This window comes from Felis catus, chromosome A1 (genome assembly GCF_018350175.1).
Source record: "Felis catus isolate Fca126 chromosome A1, F.catus_Fca126_mat1.0, whole genome shotgun sequence".
NCBI classification, from domain to species: domain Eukaryota; kingdom Metazoa; phylum Chordata; class Mammalia; order Carnivora; family Felidae; genus Felis; species Felis catus.
The window spans coordinates 230,457,386-230,474,920 of NC_058368.1; the positions used below are offsets into that span (position 1 = coordinate 230,457,386).

Here is a 17,535-nt window from a genome sequence, read left to right on the forward strand (position 1 = left end):
TAGCAGAGAATCATTTAAGAAACGAATTTAAGATGGTCTACTCAGGTTATGTATCAAAAGGCCTTTCCGGTCATTCTTTGACTCTATTAAGTTCAGGAAAGTAGCAGATAGGAAATTTATTCCAGGTCTAACTCGAGCTATTGCTTTCCCTTTATGTATTTCAACATTGTTGGTTTTTATTCAGTTATTTGTATTAACGTAAGTAAATCTGAATCACGGGTCAGCCTTGCAAGAGAAGGAAACACAATGAAATACCACCACAGTCTATTAGAATGGCCAAAAGCCAAGAAACTGACGATACCAAATGCTGACAAGGATGTGGAACAAGAATTCTCATTCGTTTCTAGTAGGATGCAAAATGGTACGGCCACTTTGGAAGACAGTTTATCAGTTTCTTACAAAACTAAACATACTCCTAGTAGATGACCCAGCAATTTTGCTCCTTGGGGTTCACCCAAAGGATTTGAAAAGTTATGTCTACACAATAACATGCAAATGATTGTGTATATCAGCTTCGTTCATAATTGCCAACACTTGGAAGCAACCATGATGTCCTGTAGCAGGTGAGTGGATATATAAAGTGTGGTACATCCACACAATGGGGTATTATTCAACACTAAAAAGAAAGGAGCTGTCAAGCCATGAAAAGACATGAGAACAATCTTAAATGTGTATTACTGGCTGTAAGAAGCCAATCTGTAAAGGCTAGATACCAAACGATACTAAAGCTGTGATATTTTAGAAAAGGCCAAGCCATGGAGAAAATTAAAAAACAGTCAGTGGTTTCGGGGGTTAGGGTAAGGAAGGAAGGAATTGGTGGAGCACAGAGCACTTTAGGGCAGTGAAATCATTCTGGATGATACTGTAATGGTGGTTACATGTCATTATACATTTGTCAAGACCCACAGAATGTACAGCGCCTACAACACCGAGAGGGAACTGTAATATAAACCATTGGCTTCAGGTGATTGTGATGTGTCGGTGTAGGGTCATCTTTGCTACTCAGTACGTTTTACAATGGGGAAGCCTGTGTATGTGTGGGGGCAGGTGGCACATGGGAACTCTCTGTACTTACTGCTCAGTTTTACTCTGAGTCCAAAATTGCTCTAAAAATAATGTCTATTCTATATTAGCAAAAATAAGAGGGAGAAGGAAGCTACCATGTGACGACCTGGCGCACGATTCTTCCATTCATCTGATAAATAGTTCCTAACTTCCTTCCATGTGGCAGAGGTTCTTCTTGTGCATTGTATTTTATTCTATTTTACATATATCAGATACGTATGATATGGTATGACATTTTATGAGCCCTATTTTAGTAAATATTAAATGTAGACTTTGGAAGAATTCTCCATGAGGATGATGGAGTGAGAAAGGGGAGACAGTGAACTGGCCTGGAATGACAGTGGGGGGGGGGGGGCAGAACAAAGGCCTCTGCCTGCTGGGTGTGGAGTGCCCAGTGGGGAGCATACATGGAAAAGAGATTGCTGGCCATTTAGTGGGAGAGGAAATACAAGTGTCATTTCGAAGAGGAGAGTTCCCCCCCCCCCATCATTTTTTCAAAGGGAACTTGTACTTTATTAGTGTTTATCTGGAGTCTCATAAGAATTTAAGGTTGGGTACAAGCAGAAACAAGAAGAATCGGATGCCAGGAGAAGTTGATGGGAGGCAGGATACAGGGGAAGGACAAAGCAGGGGGGAAGTGTAGAGAACAGCACCCGGACCCATCCACAGCGATCCACAGCACCCAGAAGTCCTGCCACGGATAGAGACCCTTCAAGAGAACTCAAAGTCCACCTCTCGCTTCCTTCCTGGTCCTTTGGGATGTGGGAGACAACAGGAGGAGGCAGAGCCAAGGGCCTGACCATCACATTTCATGTGTGTGAGCTCAGTTCTGACTAATGTTTGACTTCAGGATTCCAAAATTCTTAGATAAAATTCAACACAAGAAAACAAGAGCTTTTTATGTGTACCATCTGGTGACCGCCCCCCCCCGGCCCCCCGCCAAAAAAAAATAAGAGCAAAAGAAAAAGCTTATCATCGCATTTGTGTTTCTCTAAGTAGATGAAAATAAAACTTAAGACTTCATTATAAATTTAGAACTATGGCATTAATTAGGGCCACACCGAAAACATTGTGTTCGCATGGAACCATTAAGCATTGATATTGCATTTGTTTTGAATTCTTTTTCCTTTTTAATGCTTTGGAATAATATTTGAATAGCTTAGTTCACTAAGTTGTATGAATGGGAAATATGTTAAAAATTAAAATACTAATTATACAATATAGCTAAAATATAGAGATAGATTTACTACACCAACTGCTTTTAATTATAACCAGTCAATTGTAGAAATGGTTTTATTAACTCTTTTTTAATGGTTTCATCATTATTAAGATCATTAAACCCAAATAATTTTAAAGTAAAGCACACACATGCAAATAAACACACATACAGAAAACAGTACTTATAGTTTAAACTTTTGTACAAATGGAATATCCTTTCTGAAATATTATGATACAGTGGGTGTGGCTGTCACCCAGATGCATGTACGGGACATGGTCACAGTGATTACAAACTTTATCTCTCTTGAGTGGGCACCAAGCAAGCACTGGTAAAACCGTACACCAGGGGAAAGTTGTTTGCTGCTTCCTTCTCGCATTTTTAGTGGACCCACTGACATGCTTGGCCACTTCCCCTGGGTTCTACCTACTACCACCAGCTGTGCAGGAACGTCACAGAAGCTAATGCCCTCCCTAACAGCCCTGTCCCATGTCCTTCCCTCTTCTGTCCCTGGTCCTGCTCTGCCGAGACATGACATACGTGAAACACCATATTCGTTTCCCAGATTAGGGACTTTGAGGCCAGGAGTTCTGGGAGAATTGCAGCTTTTCCTGTTTTCGTTTTGTTGGTGGATGAAAGTAATTCCTACAGCATATTCGGATTCATCTGATGGCCCACTTCCTGTGAATGATGCATACCCTCATTTTATCTCTAAGCTGGTATAATGAGCTGCAGTAGCCACTGGAGACATTTGTACACAGAAAGCGTTTTGTTTATTCGCCCCCCCTGAAATGAGGGATATTACTCAGTTTCGAAAAGTCAAGTTCCAACAAATCTGAGAAACACTGCTGTCACAGGTAATAGAGTCTCCCTCCTCATTCACTCGACAAATATTTGTTGAGCATCTGCTATGTGCCTGGCACTGCACTTGGGGTAGGGTAAGAGATCCCTCAGTGAACAAAAACAGACTTGCCCTGGGGCACCTGGGTGGCTCAGTTGGTTAAGTGTCCAGCTCTTGATCTCAGCTCAGGTCGTGATCTCGCAGATAATGAGATCGAGTCCCACATCAGGGTCTGCGCTGGCAGCATGGAACCTGCTTGGGATTCTCTCTCTTCCTCTCTGTCTCTCTGTCTCTCTGTCTCTCTCTCTCTCTCTCTCTCTCTCTCTCTCTCCCAAAATAAATAAACCAATATTGGGGTGCTTGGGTGGCTCAGTCGGTTGACCTTCCGACTTCGGCTCAGGTCATGATCTCGCGGTTCCTCACTTGAAGCCCCATGTTGGGCTCTGGGCTGACAGCTCAGCGCCTGGAGTCTGCTTCAGATTCTGTGTCTCCCCCTCTTCTGTCTGCCCTTCCTCAGCTCATGCTCTGTCTCTCTCTGTCTTTCAGAAATAACATTTTTTTTAAAAACCTTAATAAATAAATACTGAGAAAGAAAAGGGAAAAAAAAGCAGACTGGCCCTCCAAGAACCAAGATTCTAGCAGACAGTCCCCGACAAGATACACAATAAAGAAGTTAGAACCTGACAAGGGATATGAAGAATTCCGTAACGGATTAAGGGAAAACAAGAACTGGATCGGGGAGGGGTACGGATCAGGGTGCAGTTTTAAATAGTGTGGGTGGAGTAGCTTCACAAAGAAAGTCACATTTTCACACCTTTGAAAGGGTGGGGGTTCAGCCATGTGCTCGGCACATCTGTGGGATGAATGAGTTTTCTGTGATAAGACAACTGAATAGGGAAAGTGCCAAATTATAATGGTTCGTGCCAAACCATAATTTTTCAATCCCCGAGGGACGTTGAATTCAAAAAAAGAAGACAGTCTTACTGAAGGAGCTGTGTTCTTTTTTCCATATAAATGCAGAAATATTCAAATACAGCTTTGCTAATGAAAACTCCATGAAACAGTCTGTCTGTTAACAAACCCATTTGTTTCCGTTTTAATTTAAAAATCTTAAACTTAAAGGACAGCGAGAAGACTCATCTAGAAACATACTGCAAGGAGGTTTTTTTTTTTTTTCCATGTACTTATTTTAAAAAAATCAAAACTATTTTGGCTAACAAGAACATCAGAATTTAATGTGACTTTGTTAATTAATCTAATACCTGAGTTAAGCATGACATGCGTTGGTCTTAGTGTTCCGACCGGCTCTAATTGTGACTTTCTTACTTTCCCGAGCTTCTTAGATGAGAGTCCTTGTGTCCGTTCTGGTTTCTCATTTACTTCTGGTTCCTTTGAAATGCTGAGAGAATTTTCCAATTAAGCCTAATTTTAACATTTTGCACATCAATCCCACAGCCCATTAAGACAGAGGTTAAATGTAATTAAGTCTCAGGAGTGAGAAACATCTTTCGTCCTCCTATCTACTTCATGCAATGAGTATGTGCCATATTTTTATAGAGAAATGTCCACCCATTATGAAGTTACAATCACCTTTCTTAAAATCTAGAACTCGAAAGGAAGTATGTTTGACGTTTTACTGCTGGGGTATTCATCAAAGTGAGGCAATCACATCTAAGAAGAACACTGGTTTGCTTGCTTTTTCCTTTGTGGGCTTTAATTCAGTTCAGTGAAATGCATTGTAGCAACAGCTTCACGGGGAAAAAACCTGTTTTAGTTTACGTGGCGACAGCTTCTGACTCTCTAAGGCAAAAGTTGTTCCCTGTGCTCTTGCAGATAAGGAGACAAGGAGGCATCCAGCTCCTGGTGGACCTGCTGGATCACCGGATGACGGAGGTCCACCGTAGTGCCTGTGGGGCCTTGAGAAACTTGGTGTATGGGAAAGCCAATGACGATAACAAAATCGCCCTGAAAAACTGCGGCGGCATCCCAGCACTGGTGAGGTTACTCCGCAAGACCACCGACCTGGAGATCCGGGAGCTGGTCACAGGTGAGCATCCTTGTTAACAGCACGCCCACCTCTCAAGATGAAATCACCATTATCCAGCATGGTAGCAAAAGTGCTAACCAAGTATGGTTGAGCAGGGCCTCTCAGAGGGCTCACACCGTGGGCAGGTCCCAGTACGCATGTGCGGAACAAGGGACTCCACGGATCATCCAATTTCACACACATGGAGTAGCCAAATTAGAGCATTAGAATTCAGGAACCATTACCCTCCTAAAATTCTATGACCATATTTCAGTTCTGTCCCTTGATTTGGAAGTGGTTCAGCATCTTACAATACCTATAGGTCATCAATAAAATGGCATTTAACAAAAATTGATAAAAGGACAAAATACGTGAGTGACCATTAGGAAGGTGGATATTCTTGTTTATAACATGGCTAGGAAGAGAGGTCTTAATGTACTTAACAGTTAGTTTATTGAAAAAAAAAATGTATGCCTAGTCCACGTTCCCAGGTGATAGGATTACACATTAGGGAATTTTTCGAACGTGAACATGAGAGAAAGCCTTTCTGTGAACGTAGAACTTTTGAGCTTTGTAAAGTGGAGATCACTAGAGTAGCGCCTCAGAGAGCCACGAGGATTTGAAGAGTGAGAACTTGTAAGCATTTAGCCGTACCTTTCTTGGAATACGTGTGAATGCAGTAAAATCCGTGTGAATGCCATCACTCTCATCCCTCACCTCCGAAATGTGCAGTTTTACTTGTTGGAATGCTAACAACAGAAGTGGCCTCAAGATGGGATTTCGGATTACTCCTCTTGGTGACCCATATTGTTGGCGATATGCCGGTTTGGGTTCATCAAAGTTCCCCTGCAAGCATTTGGCAAACGGATTGCAAAGTTGACTCAAGAAAAGGGTCTCTTGATCCTCCGTGATGCTACTGATCTTCCTTCTGTCTTGATTCTAAAACTTCCTTGTAGCTCTGCTCATGAGGTATATGTGATCTCGTTTATTTAAGAAAATACATTACCCAAGCTGAGAGGCATGAATTTTGGTTCAATGTGAGGTCAAGACTCTCAGCCTCAGCGTATTTTCTTAAAGGTACACCCTTCAAGATTATTGTCACGTTTCTTTTGCACTCTTAGCTAAAATAGAACTAGACCCCAGTTCCTTTTTTTGTTTTGTTTTCATTTTTTTTGTTTTGTTTTCATTTCTCTAAGTGGAGAATTGTCCTCATGGAAGAATATCGTCTTTAAGTTTACAGTGCTATTAAAATGATGGTTCACACCAAACTAATATGGGTCGTTAAAGGTAAAACTATTATTATCAGATAATATGATGTGTAGGACCGTTTGGGGGTAAGTTAACTAATTGAAAATGCGCCTTGCCATTATGGTTATGAACCCCCATCCCTACTTTCATATTGAGAGAAAGGACTCAATACGTGTGATGGAAAACATCATGGCGCTTCTGGGCATGAAGGCCGTGCCAGTGGGAGCACGAGGCCATCAGAACTAAAGCAGCACCTTGTGCTGTGCACATGATGCGCCCGTTTCATGATTTCAAAAGAATTGGATTTTCCTGAAATTTGGATTTGCCCCAACACAAACCCTCTTTGGTGGCTTATCTCATTGCCAAGGACATTCGGCCACATGCAAAAGGCTGAGGTGATTGATGGCTTAAACCAGAAAGAAAATGACAGCATACCTCTGTCCCATGACATCGTCCACTGCAACATGCTCCTGCCTCTTCTGATATTGGAAGCCACTCCAAAACACTGCTTCTGACAGATGCCGGATGTCTCCCATTTTATGCATCTGGGCAACATGGGAAATTTCTGTGTGAGCCTCGTGTGTAAGCATCAGAGGCAGGTAACCTCTTCAGAATGTCAAGAAGTTTCCTTTCTTGGCAAAGCTTTGTACCCATTGTCATGTCACGACTCAGTGTTTCTTCATAAGCATGTGCTGGGGGCTGAAACTCAATTCCACTTCCCCTCCTGAAAGAAATGCTGTCTTCTGTCATGACTCCATCCAAGCCACTGGGGCTGAACAGTTCCGGAAAGACAGTGCTTGCTACTTCAGTAGATACTTTCTGCCGTTCCGGAGTCACGGACTTATCATGCATGGCTGAACTTCATGCATGAGTTTTACTTTTCCCAAAGAAAAACATGTTGTTAAAACATTTTGATGGGTTGAAGCCCATGGCTTCTGAGGTTTCCCTGGTAGATACTCTTGAAAAACAATAAGCATCTTGGCAAAGCTACTGCTCTAGAAAGAGAAGTTAGAAGCAAGCATGTGCAAGAACATTCCAGCGTGGAAGGAATTGCTGCTGTGGGCCAGTCTGTAATAACAAAGCCTTCTGAACCCCCATGCTGGCAGAAATCTGAGGGTGCCTGGAAACCGGCAAGGTTCTGCTGACTTCTGTTTAGACATAGCATCAATGATGCAGATCCAGCGAGAGCTGATTCTACTGCCTGAACCAAAGTAAAAGGATTCAAATGAATATCTCTCAAAGAGCTTTAGAGGTTCATTTTCATCTTCAGCACCATCCCAGCACTCATCTGCCAAGGTGAGCTATGAAAGCTTGGATTCCGTTGGCTCCTGGGGAACTTTGGGAATCCAGTATTTTAGTACAGCTAACTGATTTAACCTCGAGGACATCAAATCGTCCATTTTTCTTATCTTTCTCTTTCCACGCCTCCTCTGAGACTCTTGTCTCCCCGCAAGCCTGGCAAATGCTTTGCTACACTAAGCCCACGGTCTCCGTTCATCCTTATTGTTCATTTCTCAGATGCTTTGGAATTTCTGCGGCCATCAGGCGTGTGCCAACCCTTGGACATCTGCACATGCGGGGCTGATGTTCAGCAGACCCACACCGGCACGGCCATGCTTACGACAAAGCCCACTGTGATGGTTGGAGGCTCTGTTGGGAACTCTCCCACCCATGTAGTGCCGGCTGCTAGATATTAAAAGGGAAGTTTCTGACAAATGTGTCCACGTTTTAGAAACTTAATTAGATGAGCACCAAGGCTCATGATGGCCCTGGAGGATGGAGTAATAAAAGCTGCTCTTCACTGCTGCTGTCACATTGTCACAAGGACCCTCCTTTTTTTCTAATATGAAATTTATTGTCAAATTGGTTTCCATACAACACCCAGTGCTCATCCCAACAGGTGCCCTCCTCAATGCCCATCACCCACCCTCCCCTCCTTCCACCCCCATCAACCCTCAGATTGTTCTCAGTCTTTAAGAGTCTCTTACGGTTTGGCTCCCTCCCTCTCTAACTTTTTTCTTCCTTCCCCTCCCCCCATGGTCTTCTGTTAAGTTTCTCAGGATCCATAAGAGTGAAAACATATGGTATCTGTCTTTCTCTGGATGACTTATTTCACTTAGCATCACACTCTCCAGTTCCATCCACGTTGCTACAAAAGGCCAGACTTCATTCTTTCTCATTGCCACATAGTATTCCATTGTGTATATAAGCCACAATTTCTTTATCTATTCATCAGTTGATGGACATTTAGACTCTTTCCATAATTTGGCTATTGTTGAAAGTGCTGTTATAAACATTGGGGTACAAGTGCCCCTATGCATCAGCACTCCTGTATCCCTTGGGTAAATTCCTAGCAGTGCTATTGCTGGATCATAGGGTAGATCTATTTTTAATTTTTGAGGAACCTCCACACTTTTCCAGAGCGGCTGCACCAGTTTGCATTCCCACCAACAGTGCAAGAGGGTTCCCGTTTCTCCACATCCTCGCCAACATCTATAGTCTCCTGATTTGTTCATTTTAGCCACTCTGACCGGCGTGAGGTGGTATCTCAGTGTGGTTTTGATTTGTGTTTCCCTGATGAGGAGTGACATGGAGCATCTTTTCGTGTGCCTGTTGGCCATCTGGATGTCTTCTTTAGAGAAGTGTCTATTCATGTCTTCTGCCCATTTCTCCACTGGATTATTTGTTTTTCGGGTGTGGAGTTTCCTTAAAGTCTTTTTGGAATTAAGTTAGATGTGCATACCTGAATTAATAGAATAGTGATTTAAGTAGTGAAGCAACTATGCCCTTTACTTCCATTGTAATTCTTCAGCAGGCCTAATTCCGAGTCTAAGGAGTAACAACATGGTGCATGATGGATCCCTGCCAGTACAAGGGAGCTTTTTCTCTTGCATTCCTCTCCCTGAATATTAGCCAATGCATGAAAACCAGTGCGTGTTAGAATACACTGGGAGGGTGAAGTTGCCTTTGAATTCCTCTTTAGATATTTACAAGCTGGGATGTTTTATAAACAAATATTGGAAAGAACAATGTTGGTGATTTTTTTTAAAAAATAATAAAGCATGTTTCTAAACGAGATTTTTAGATTAGATAGAGCCAAGCCCTATAACCAGAAGGCTCTAGAGTGCCAAATTATAACCAATAAAAAACTAGAAGAAAGAAATGTTCTTGGAGAGCTTTAAATTATTTACTGAGTATTCCTTGGCAAACTATTTGAACAATAATAAAATGTTAAAATTGAGCTATTTACATGCATTTACATTGAACACATAGACATACATACTTTTAAAAAAGCTGCCTGTTTGCACTGCAGTGTCTATCCACAGCAGAATATATTCTGCCTCTGCCTATTAGGCCTTGCAATAAATAATTTTCTTCCTATGCAATAATTGCTATGAGATGATCAGAATTTTATTTAAATCCAGTTGAAGCTATTATATGCTAGCAATTACTGGAAATATCCAAATAAACTTTGGTTACAAATTCTGCATGTCCTTTGGGCTTGACTAATATAATTTTTCTCTCTCTAAATATGGATATAATCAACCTACATTTTGAAATGCCCAACTAAAGATTTCAGAATGCTTTACAAATCACGATAAGCCACTTTTTATTAAACCATAAAACCTAATAAATAACTTTTATTTCTGTTGAAAGCAAGTGTCCTGAAGAGTTCTGCTTCTCCAAGAGCTGTGTTTTCTTCCATCTTATGTTTCAGATACTCAACTAGTCTATCCTGATTTAACTAATGAAAGAGATAAGCCTCAGTTTATTTTACTGACTAGCATTAGGTCCGTTGATTTCAAGCCGCGTAGGTTAGAAGTTGAATTGTGTACACCCCACCCCCAAGTTCATATGTGGAAGCCCTAACCGGTAGCCCTTCAAAATGTGACTCAGATGTAATTAGGATACTAGATTAGGGTGGTTCCTTAATCTCATATAGCTGGTGTCCTTACGAAGAGAAGAAATTCGGACACGGACACATACAGGGAGGGGTCATGTGAACATAAAGGCAGAGATGGGGGAATGCTTTTGCAAGGCAAGGAGCGCCACACAGATGGCCCAAAAACACCAGAACCCAGGAGGGGGGCCCAGAGCAGATTCTCCTCACAGCCTCGGAAGGAACCAATGCCAGTGACATCTTCATCTTTGACTTCCAGCCTCCAGAACTCTGACCATGTAAGTTTCGGTTGTTTAGTTCACTCGATCTGCGGTGGCAGCCCTAGGAATCTATTACAGACCCAGATCGAGGGAGTTTTTCATCTTTTCCCAGATGTGAGCAAACACATGTGTTGGCCCAGGAAAGAAGACCATGCAAATAAATGCAGAACCATGAGGGGGTAATAGTGTTGCCAGGTTTAAAATAAAGAAGACCCTGTTGGCCCCATAATGCATCTTTTTTTTTAAATGTTTATTTATTTATTTTTGAGAGAGAGAGAGAGAGAGAGAGGAGAAGGGGCAGAGAGAGAGGGAGATAGAGAATCCCAAGCAAGCTCTGCAGCTGTCAGTGCGGAGCCCGATGCGGGGCTTGAACCCATGAACCATGAGATCATGACCTGAGCTGAAACCAAGAGTCAGTCACTTGACCAACCGACTGAGTCACCCAGGCACCCATAATGCATCTTTTTAAAACAATTACTTGTGAAGGATCTGAAGTGGCAAAGATGATAATTTAATGCACTTTAGTATTTTTAATCAAAGTAATGGATCTATATGGTCAAAAAATGAAATTGCATAAAAATGCTTATAATGAAAACAAGAGTCCCCAGCTGCCTCATCTGTCCTCTGGTTTTGGACACTCGCAGCCTCTCAGAGGCTTTCAGCCTTAGCCTCTGCTTTGTCTTTTAGTTTTCTCCTGTTTATTCCATGTCTTTAAATAATATGCTTATTTCACTCTATATAATTCAATGATCATAGTCTTTTCATTACTGACTTTCTAGTATGGTAGAGAAGGATTTTTCACATTTTCACCACTCATGCCTTTTCCTTTCCCATTATTTTTGGTTCCTCGGTACATTCAGTCAGTAACTTCAAGGTTAAGCCTCTATTTCTTCTGTATAATAAGGACATGGTCTCATCACCCATATTATAAGATAAAAATAATAGTACTCTTCTGTCCTCACCCTTCTTCACAACCTCTGTCACCATACTTGACTTTGACATTGTCAAGGTTGGATGTATTTGCAATCTATTCTGTCACCATAGTCAGTCTTCCAAGGTTTTCTATAGCTTGATTCAAGATTAGCCTTTGCATTATGATGGAAGAGCAGATCCATGTGGTACCCAGCCATCACATTTCTTTCCCAATGGGTCCAAAGTAATGATCCTTGTCCAAGGAGTACATTTCTGGCATCATATCTAACAGATCCTTCATCATCTATAATGCCCACCAACTCAACTTTGTCCATGATTTCTATCATCATTAATTCCCTGGTTTTCCAGAGAGCTCATGAACAGAACCCTCTATTTTGGGGGCAGAATTAGATGACTGCTCTCTAGAACTGCTGTATTGCTCTCCAGGTTTGGAATGTCTATGTCCTAGATCCCAGGCCCTCCTCTTTCTTGGTTCATTCTTTTGTAACTTCCAAATATTAATTAATTAATTAAGGTGCTTAGGTGATGAAATTCTGAAAATGTCGCTAAATCCTCATACATGATTGACATTTATTAGATATGGAGGGGTAGAAATTATTTTTCTCAGGAATATTTTCTATGGTGTAATTTTATCCTTGAGACATAAAAGTCTGTGGTGATGTATCTAGGTATTTGCCTTTTTAAAAATTCACTGATATTAGACATTTTCAGTTTAAAAGGTCATGATCTACAGTGCCAGAAAACTATCTTTTATTTTTTTTAAATGTATTCATTTTCTCTATCCTCTTTTTAGGATTATTGACAGTCAGATTTTGGACCTCTTGGACTTTTCCTCTCTCTTATATTTGCTTACATAATTTGGAGCCCTTTTTCTTTTTATCATACATGGTGAGAGATCTCTTCAGTATCCCACATTACTCTCAACCTACCCATGAGGGAGTTTTTTGCAGGAATATACGGAGATACTATTAGTGGTATTAACAGTGTTCTTATTTCAATCTTAAGAACTCCCCTTTGTGTTTTTTATAACCTCTGTACTTATTCTATGAATGTAAACAATTCTGGAATTTTAATCAGGATATTATTTTGAACTAAGGTTTGTTTTCTGTTTATCATGAATCATCTGACTTTTCTCTGTTGTCATTTCTTTCTATTTGTTTTTATGGGGGTCTTCTCATTGATTTTGCACACTTACTTTAAATGCATAGAGACCAGTTGTTTACCCATTTTTTTTTGATGAAAGAAGATGTCACTTTAATAAAGGTTTATACACAGTGTAGTTTCAAGCAATTGAGGACACGGCTATTTCCATATGCTTCTACACATAAATTTATAAAACCATGTATTTTAAGGAAAGATGCTACCTGAATGATACAGTGAACTTTGACACAGTGACACAGTGACACAATGACACAGTGAACTACACAGTGAACTTTCAAATTATGTAAACAGTCCAAGTGCCAATCAACTGATGAACAGGTAAAGATTTGGTACACACACACACACACACACACACACACACACACAATGGAATATTACTCAACCATAGAAAAACGGTGAATTCTTTGTTCATTTTTAAGACAGAAAGAGTAGAGAGTTTGAGCTCTGTGCTTACCCATGAAGCTTGTTAACTATGAACTTGACTTCAGGTGAGCAGGTAAGCATGAGCTGTTGTGATGGGGAATCCTTTAAGGATCTTGATGAGGAGAGCTTTTCGCTAAGGCTCAGATATCCACATTAGCTTTTCCATTTTCTTCCCGTGCAGTCAATCTCTTTGGAAAATATTCTTCTGAGTTGTTTATTTGTCTGCCCTTTAGGGAGGAGCCAGCAATTTTCTGGCTGCCGGGTATTTTTTCCACCTGGGTAGGAGTGGACAGTGTGGGGGCGAGGTGTTCTCTGCCCCCAGGCAGGAATGGATAATGAGAGGGTGGGCAGCTGCTTCCTTTGCATCAGTCACCCTTGGGTACCCTCCCTTCTCATTTCTACATTCCCTGTGCCTGCCTTCTCTGAGCATGAATCTTCCCTAGGTTCCACCAGGACAGGCAGTCACCACATTGGATCATTGGCATGGAGTCCCCTCTGTGTTCATCCTGGGCTGTGCTGGCTTCCATTGCAACTTCATCAGCCAACTCCCCTCCATCTGGTTTGCATCTTACAGAAACATGATAAAATGTCTCATCTGCTGGGTTACTCCTTCCATTCTCTTCTTTATTCCATTATGTCCCTATTAATAATCTCTTGCCTGCATGAATTCTGAACAGTTCCATAGATAAGACAAAGTGTGAATATTACTAAGTATTGTCTCTATTGCTGATAGAAGCCAACGTGGAAGCATTTCTTTAGGTCTGTTAGCCAAGAGAGTTTACTATTGCAGAAAAAGTCTAGGGTGTAACATTAACTAAATACCCTTCATGGAAAGAGACACTGGAATAGAGGGGAAGCATTTTCCCGACTAGCATCCTCCAACCTGTTTTTTTCTAATCCTATTGGCTGTGATCACCTAGAGGCATGGCTCATCTCTCCAAAGCAGGAGCTAAGCATTTTTCAAGGTAGCCTTTCCTCTATCTTCCTGGGTTTTTTGGTGATAATCTGGGACTCCTGGTGGGCATTTTATATATTATATTAAAAGGCACTGAAATGGATGCGGGTAGCACATCATTTAAATCAAATCCAGGGTCACTGTGTTCCCAAAGTGTAAAATTAAATCCCACACTTATTTCTTATCCCAAATAATGTCCACCATGTTGTCTAACATAGCATATCGGAGGTTCTTCCATAAGATTAAACAGCATCACAAAGATAAAAATGAATAGAGACGTTCCAATAATGAAATGCCAGCAATGCAGAGATGCTTCGAATTTTAATATAAACCCCTCCAAATATCAAATTCCCAAGGAGAAATTAAAAATCAAAGTTTCAATCCACTTTTATGTTGGAGTCCAAAGACATTAAAGTTCAAAGGAATTAAAACCTAAAAATCAATATCTCTTGCCATTGTGTGTTAAAGTTCAAAGTCTACAATTCTTAAGCTAACTAAAGTATAAAAATCATCCTCCCCAACCTTTCAATTCCTCGCAGCCTCTGCCAGAAGTCTTCACTGTCCCTCCATCCCTCTTTAGGTAGCTCAGAGCTACCTCACGCAGGAATTGTTGATATACTTTAAGGGCCTCAAAGATGCATTGCTCCAGTGTGAAATCCTACCCATGACTCTCCAGGGGTGTGAACGCTGGCCCATGATGCGTCATCTTTAGAAAAGGAGCCATGCTAAGCCCTGAGAGCAGTTATCCCAACACAGGTGTGTACCCCAATAGCAGCCCCAGACAAGGCCATGACAGGTACCCAGTGAAGTCTGTATCTGTTACATTTTGCTGCTACAACATATTTCCACAAACCTAGCCACTGAAAACAATGCAGTTTATTATCTTCCAGTTCTGGAGGTTAGAAGTCCAACATAAGTCTCACCGTGCTAAAATCAGGATGTCGACAGGGCTGTGTTCCTTTCTGGAAACTTTAGGGTAGGTTGTTGCCTTTTCTGGCTACTGGAGCTGCCCACATTCCTGGACTGGATACCCACTTCCCCTGTTGGCTGGAAACCCACTTCCCTTGTTGACTGGAGACCCACTTCCCCTGTTGACTGAGACCCACTTCCCCTGTTGACTGAATACCCACTTCCCCTGTTGGCTGGAGACCCACTTCCCTTGTTGACTGGAGACCCACTTCCCCTGTTGACTGGAGACCCATTTCCCTTGTTGACTGGAGACCCACTTCCCCTGTCGTCAGAGCCAGCAGCATCACATCTCTGAGAAGTCTTCTGTAGGCACATTTCCCTCTGACTGCCGCCAGGAGTGAATCTCTAAGATAATCTGCCCGCCTTAAATTAATCACATTTTCAATAAAAGGTAACATATTCATAGCTAATGGGGATTAGGGCATGGAAATTTTTGGAGGACCATTATTCTGCCAACCACAGTATTTGAGGGAAGATGAGTAATTAGAGATCTTTTTGGATGTAGTCAGTCAGGAGAAGCCAGTCTGGTGGTGCCTGACTTCCAGGGTCCACCATCGGTGAGCTTAAATTGAATCAGGGGACAAAATCCAAGCAAAAGGTAGATTTTGGTGTCACGCATTTACTGGTTGAAGGGAAGATTAATCCTTCCATGAAATTGGAAACATTGCTGCCCTCTTGCAACATTTAGATATTGGCAGTGGAAGCCACCCCAACACTAGGCATCTCAGCTGTGATTTGACCGGAAAAGCATGAGCAGTGTAGGTGATACAGTAAAGGGATTTATTATCTGGGTGAGACTTGGTACAATGTAGGAGCTAGTGAAGACGTCTGAGGAAGGCTGTGTTTGGTGCTGAATGTGAAGTTGATGTGGGTCAGGAGGTAGAGATCAGGATGACAAGCTCGATATGAAGAAGGGAAGCTCAGGAAGACCAGCTGGCACCTGTGAGGGTAGAGAGGCACCCTCTTCTGCCTCCCGTTGGCTGAATATTGGCCTCATGAGAAAAAACACAAAACCTGGCTCCTTTGGCCACGGCGTTCCACGCGTGCCTGCTGCAGGACATGGAGAGCTGACGAAGGAGAAGTAGTGAGAACAGCAGCTTTGCCGCTGGCCGCGGCCCCACACCCAGAAGGCAAGGCCATGAAAGTGCACACAGGCCACGGCAAAGCTTGGTGCCCTGGGCCTATAGCCGTCAGAGTGCAGCACCTGCTGCTTCCCTGGCACCTGCCAGGTTGCCTGCAGATTTCTCCTGTGGGCATCATTACCCTGGAAACTAGGAGGAAAGGGAATTCTGGGAGGCATCGTTCCAGCTCAGCTAGACTGACACAGCACAACCGCCCCCTCTCGCCCCCCGCCGCCACCCCACGCCACACCGGGTCTTACTGAAGTGACTTCATTCCCTTCCTGCAGATTTGACACCTCTGATTTTTAATTTCCTCTTTGGAGGTTGGGTTTCTTGGCTGTGCAGTGCCACACAGAGTGTGATCACTGTGTGGCACACCTCCACTGCCACATGTCAGTCCTCTGCCACCAGGGCTATTTCCCCGAGCTGTCCTGTGGAACCCTGACATTGTCTATCCCTACAAAGCCTGCAGAGTCTCCCTCAACAGAAACTCGGGCATCCGGGGGCACCTCTGCTCTGTGCCCGCTTGTCCCTGTTCCAGGCCCCGGGATCCACGCCTGCCGTCACCTCTTTCGGCTGCTCTCACTGGATGCCTCTCCTCCTCTGCTGCAATTTCCAGGAAGGTTCAGTTAAGTTTCCATCTGTTGAACTTGCTTCTGCATTTGGACTCTCTTTTTAGCGTGTTAGGGACAGCAGTGTTGGCTAGAATTGAGTCCTGCCTTCCTTTACTTTTCCTTTGCTTTCAAACATGAAAGCATGGCTCTGGCAGCAGCTTGCCTTTCTAGCGTCCCTCTAGATTCCAGAACAGGAATTGGCAAACCTTATCTGTAAAAGGCCAGATGATAACTATTTTAGCTCGTCGGCTATAACGTCTCTGTTACAACTACTCAATTCTACCTTTGTTGGGTGAAAACAGCTATAGACAGTACATAAAAAATTGGATGTAGCTATGTTTCAATAAAACTTTATGTATAAAGGCAAATAGCTAGCCCTCAGGCCATAGTTTATAGAACCCTCTACTACACCCGCTTTTACCCTCTTTTCCACACCAACTTCTGAACAAAATGAAGAAGGAAGCCACATTATCAAATCATTACTCTTGGAAGTCAGATTGGAAGCCAGGTTCTAGGCCTGTTTACCAAGCGGGTTTGCTAATAATGAAGCCCAGAATTAGGCAGACGTATCCACTATTGCACAGGCAGCAGCTGGGTCAGGGAAGCCTTCCTGTTCCTCTGACAGCCCCCCGGGACATATCCTGCGGAGACTAGAGGAACCAGAGTTTCCTCTGGCCACTCATTCCCAGGAGGAAGAAGGACAGACAGAGCTGAGTCAACTGATGCATTGTTTGGACAAGTCCCTCCTCCTACCAGGGGAAGAGTGAGTGAGGGTCTGTGCTCCAGTAATCGTGCTCCATCC

General features: G+C 42.6%; 1 protein-coding gene and 1 long non-coding RNA gene across 3 annotated transcripts in view; both read left to right on the forward strand.

The window, feature by feature from the left end:
- CTNND2 (catenin delta 2) overlaps positions 1-17,535 on the forward strand; it is a 938,925-nt gene that overhangs the window by 716,397 nt on the left and 204,993 nt on the right. For both annotated transcript variants that reach the window (XM_045038764.1, XM_045038766.1), the window contains exon 11: positions 4,956-5,169. In XM_045038764.1, the coding sequence (XP_044894699.1) occupies positions 4,956-5,169 (214 nt within the window). The remainder of the gene's footprint in view (positions 1-4,955; positions 5,170-17,535) is intronic.
- On the forward strand, positions 5,194-8,206 carry LOC109492227. Its single transcript, XR_002146066.3, has 2 exons — positions 5,194-7,692; positions 7,915-8,206. It is a non-coding gene; the product is annotated as an uncharacterized LOC109492227 (long non-coding RNA).